This window comes from Orycteropus afer, unplaced genomic scaffold (genome assembly GCF_000298275.1).
Source record: "Orycteropus afer afer isolate SDZICR_OR568_19922 unplaced genomic scaffold, OryAfe1.0 scaffold00121, whole genome shotgun sequence".
In the NCBI taxonomy this organism is placed as follows: Eukaryota; Metazoa; Chordata; class Mammalia; order Tubulidentata; family Orycteropodidae; genus Orycteropus; species Orycteropus afer.
Window position 1 is genome coordinate 8,492,505 of NW_006921708.1, and position 5,383 is coordinate 8,497,887.

Genomic DNA, 5,383 nt, shown 5'->3' on the forward strand with positions numbered 1-5,383 from the left:
TTCTGCCCATTTTTTAATTGGATTGTTTGTCTTTTTGTTATTGAGGTGTTGGCGTGTTCTATAAATTCTAGAGATAAGTCCCTTGTCAGATATCATCATTATTTTTTAATGTTGCAAAGTAGTCCATTGTGTGTATGTACCATAGTATGGTTATCCTTTTATCTGTTGATAGGCCTTAGGGTGTTTCCATCTCTTTGCTATTGTAAATAGTATTGCACTGAACATGGTTGTGCATACATTTGTTCATGTCTAGGATCTCACTTCTTGAGTTTATATTACTAGTAATGGGATTGCTGGATCAAATGGTATTTCTATTTCCAACTTTTTAAAGGTATCATACCATTTTTCATAGTGGTTATACCATTTTACAGTGCCAGCAGCAGTGCAGGAGAGTTCCAGTCTCTGCATATTCTCTCTACCATTTGTTGTTTTTTTCTCCTGTTGAAAATTTCTATTATTACCAGAGTAAGATGATAGCTCATTCTTGTTTTGATTTGCATCTCTCTAATGGCTATTAATCACAAGTATATCTTCATGTTTATTTTTTGGCTGTCTGAATATCTTCTTAGGTGGAGTGTCTGTTCATGTCTTTGCCCAGTTTTGAATTAGATTATTAGTCTTTTTGATGCTGAGATGTTGAAGTTTTCTATAAATTTTAGAGACGAGGCCCTTGTTGGCTATGTCATTGCCAAATTTTTTTTTTTTTTTTTTTTTTTTCCTAATCTGTAGGTTCTCCTTTCACTCTTTTGGAGAAGTCTTTTGATGCACGTAAAAATTTAATTTTTAGAAGGTCCCAATCATCTAGTTTGTCTTCCACTGTTTGTTCATTTTAAGTTATGCTTGATAGTCTATTAATGTCATAAATTTGGGCCCCTACATTTGCCCCTATTTTACGTTTGAAGGACTTTACAATTTTGGGTTTTACTTGATCCACCTTGAACTCATTTTTGTCAGTGGTGTGAGGTATGGCTCTTGTTTCATTTTTCTGCAAATGAATATTCAGTTTTCTGGACACCATTTTCTGAAAAGACTATCTTTTCCCCATTGAATGCGTTTCAGCCCTTTTTCAAACATCAGCTCTCCATAGGTAGTTTTATCTATTTCTGGACTCTTGATTCTGTTCCACTGGACTATGTGTCTATTGTTGTAACAACACCAGGCTGTTTTGACAAATGTGACTGTATAGTACGTTTTGAGTTCAGAGTGCGAGACCTCCTACTTTGTTTTTCTTCTTCAGCAGTGCATTGCTTATCCATGCTCTCTTTCCTTTCCATATAAAATTAGTGATTGGTTTTTCCACATCCTTAAAAAAATTGATGGAATTTATATTGGGATTACATTGAATCTATAAATTGGTTTGGATAGTATTGATATTTTCACAATGTTCAGTCTTCCTATCCATGAACTTGGCATATTCTTCCATTTATGTAAGTCTCTTAACATTTTCTGTAGTAGTGTTTTGTAGTTTTCTTTGTATAGGTCTTTTGTGTCCCTGGCAAGATTTATTCCTGAGTATTTTATCTTCTTGGTACTATTGTAAATGATATTGTTTTCCTTATTTCCTTTTCAGAGATCTCTTTGTGGTGTGGAGGAATCCAACTGACTTTTGTATGTTGAACTTGTGTCTTGCCACTTTGCTGAGCCTTTCAATTAGTTCCAAGAATTTTATTGTTGAGTTTCTTGGGTTTTCTATGTATAGGATCATGTCAACTGCAAATAGAGATAGTTAGACTTCTTCTTTGCCAATTTGGATGTCTTCTATTTCTCTTTTTTTGCTTTATTGCACTGGCTAGGACTTCCAATACAACGTTGAATAGAAGTGATGATAGAGATCATCCTTGCCGAGTTCCCACTCACAAGGGGACTGATTCGAGTCTTCCTACATTGAGAATAATATTGGCTATTGGTTTTGTATATATGCCCTTTATTATGTTGAGGAATTTCTATTCCTATTTTGTTGAGAGTTTTTATGAGGAATAGGGGCTGGATTTTATCAAATGTCTTTTTTTTTCATCAATTGATATGATCATGTAGTTCTTTTCCTTTGTTTTATTAATGTGATGGATTACGTTAATTGTTTTTCTAACAATAAACCATCCTTGCATACTTGGTATGAATCTCACTTACAGTGTATCATTTTTTTGATATAGTGTTGGGTTCTATTGGCTAACATTTTGTTGAAGAATTTTACATCTATATTCATAAGGGATATTGGTCTGTAGTTTTCCTTTTTAGTGATGTCTTTGCCTAGTTTTGGTATCATAGTTATGCATGCTTCATAGAATGAATTTGGGACTATGCCATCCTTTTCTATACTCTAGAACAGCTTGATTAGGATAAGTGTCACCTCTTCTCTGAAAGTTTGATAGAATTCTCCAGTGAAACCATCTGGGCCAGTGCTAAAAGAAGATGGAGGTGGCATCTTCTGACCTCATCTAACTGAACAAGAGGAAGACAGAATCACTATCAGCAGTCCAAAGTTTATTCCTATAAGGCCAGACATGGTGCCACCCTCCAGCATTTTTACTAACTTTGACACCAATTGCCCCTCTCTTGATACTCAGCACTTCTCTGCTAGGTTTGATAGTTCACCAGAACTCACAGATATTACTCACTATTATGGGAGCTCTGGTAGCATAGTGGCTAAGGCTGGTGGTTCAAACCCACCAGCCACTCCTTGGAAGGAAGATGGGGCAATATACTTCTGTAGTGATACTGCCTCAGAAACCCAAGGAGGGGTCGCTATGAATCAGGTCTTACTTGATGGCACATAACAACAACAGCATTATGGGGTTTATTAAGGAAGTAACAATTCAGGTTCAGGAATAGGATAAGGATTAAGTTCTTCTATCAGGACAGTCTCCCGTTTGCTGTGCCCTTGGCCTCTTGGCCTGCCCACTGACTCTGTGGGCCAAGTAATCTCGCTGCTATGTGTCATTTCTCTTGGTTCCACTGTCATTGTCTCTCAGCCAGGGCATGTCTCTGCTAGGATGTCTCTCTGCTAGGGCATCTCTTAGCCAAGGAGGTCTAGTGTAGGGATCTCAGGTTCAAGGATGCACTCCATTTCACCTCCAGTTCTCTCTTGATGCCAGTGAAATCCCCTTTCTGTCTCTAGGAGGGCTTGTTTTAAACTTGGCAGGGTGACAAAACTAACCAATCAAATATCAGAGTTCTACACACACCTTATTTTCATGGTCCCACCCAGTAATCTGGTGGGAGTTATGAAGACTATGGCTGGAAAAGCCATAACAAGTAATTCACTGCACTTTTTTGGGGGGTGGGGGGGTGGGAAGTTTTTTAATGACCTGTTCAATTTCTTTCTTTGTTATGGATCTGTTCAAGTTTTCTACCTCAATCTGCTAGTTTAGGTAGGTTTGGTGCTTCAAGAAATTTGTCCATTTCTTCTAGGTTTTTGAATTTTTTGGAGTACAGTTCTTTGCAGTATTCTGTAATTATCCTTTTCTTTTGATTAGTTCTGTTGTGCTGTTGCTCATTTCATGTATTATTTGCATTATTTGCATCTTCTCTTTCTTTTGCTTAGTTAAATTTACTAGTGGTTTATTGATTTTCTTAATCTTTTTTGAAGAACCAGCTTCTAGTCATGTTGATTTTCTCTATGTTTGTTTCTTGGTGTGGAAGCCCTAGGGTATGAATATACCTAGCATAACAAAGACCAACAAAGGGAATGATTTTTCCTGATGCGTTAATAAGGAAGGAGATACACTATACTCTTGGCTCACTACGCTAAAAGAATAGAAATAGACTTTAAAATCACTTTATTATTAGCTATTATTATAGCTTCAGTGGGCCAGGAACAAGAGGCAGAGCTAAAGCCCAAGTTTGATGGATTTTCACACAGCCCTAGAAGCCTGGCACATTGAACTCAGACTTAGAGCCTCCAAACTGTAAGAGAATAAACTCCTGTTTGTTCAAGCATCCCATTTGTGGTATACTCTTGTCAGAGCAGTACTAAGTACAGGGACCAACTGTCAGATAATTCCTTATGTTATTACATAGGTAGTTAATGATGAAGCATAACAGCCATATATCTCCTGTCTTGCCATTCCGTCTTATGTCTGTGCACACATTCAGCCTCTGTTTTTTTTCCTCAGACTTTGGTGATCATATTCTTTAGTGGGTGACAGGAAATAGAGGATGGATTGGATGAAGAAGTAGTGATTTAGAAGAGAATAGGTGTAAATATCTGGGGAATTGTATCAGAATAGCAGTGAAAAATAACAAGAAAACTTCATGTATACAATAAAAGAAGCGATAGCAAAAGAGGAGGGGAATGAAAGCAGAGGCAAATCTTTACTGTGGGAAATGTTCAAGAATTATTGAAACAATATTTTTTGAACACATGCTCAAATTCTCTCTGGGAGAAATGATGTAAGGATGATCTTAATCCATGGCCCTGTGTCAGGCAGATAGAGAGAAAATTAGGTCCCTGCTGGAAGCCTAAGCAACTATCCTTCACATCGTCTATGTCATTGGTTTGTATATGGAATATGTATTGAAAATACTAAAATGGAATAACATTGCACATTAACTCATTAAGACATTCTATTACAGAGTTATTAACAAAATAGAAAAAATAATTAAACTTATTTTTATTGTATCCCTTAGGAACATTTGGTTTAAGGAAACCATGGTATTTTCCCTTTACTGTATCATATTGGAAGAATCTATGTGGCTTTGTGGAGAAAAAGTGCTATATAAATTCTAATCTATTCTTCTCCAATGAGAACTTTGGCAGCAAAGGTTTGTAAGACGCAACACTATTGGATACATGTTTTTCTTTCTGATCAGTTTTGCTTTTTGCTTTGTTTGTTTTTGGTCCAGCCTTCATAATTGTGTAAGTACATTCCCTCCTGGCTCACTGCCATCTGTCTTGGGCTTAGAAACAGAATGATGGGGCCAAGTGAGAAGTCAGTGTCCCCTGATAAATTTTACCCTGCATCAACCCAGGGAATGCTGGAACCCAGAATATTGATGCTGCTTATTATTACAGTGCTCACATCTATGCATTATGTGCTTTTGTGTATACACAATAATTTAACATAATTCAAGCTTTTAGTTCTAAAGTAAATGAGTATGTGTCAAAATAAAAGCAAAAGTTGACAGCTACCATGTGTAGTGTACTTTACAATTTTTAAGGTATTTTAATATTACTGCTGTTTGCAAAAGAGGAAGCTGCTGCTCAGAAATAAAGAGACAGGACTGGTACTGTTCCACTCCACTCCAGATGCTGTCCAGAGTTGGCACGTGGTCACTCTCCACAAAAAGACTATATATATACATATATATACATATACAAAGGAGCTCTGGTAGCATAGTGCCTAAGGCACTTGACTGCTAACCAGAAGGCTGGCGGTTCAAACCC

General features: G+C 36.9%; 1 protein-coding gene across 1 annotated transcript in view; it reads left to right on the forward strand.

Annotated features, from left to right (window-relative positions):
* The window catches only part of ABCA13 (ATP binding cassette subfamily A member 13), an 888,443-nt gene that overhangs the window by 330,653 nt on the left and 552,407 nt on the right, over positions 1 to 5,383 (forward strand). The window contains 1 exon segment of the mRNA XM_007944147.1: positions 4,627 to 4,761. Coding sequence (XP_007942338.1) covers positions 4,627 to 4,761 — 135 coding nt within the window.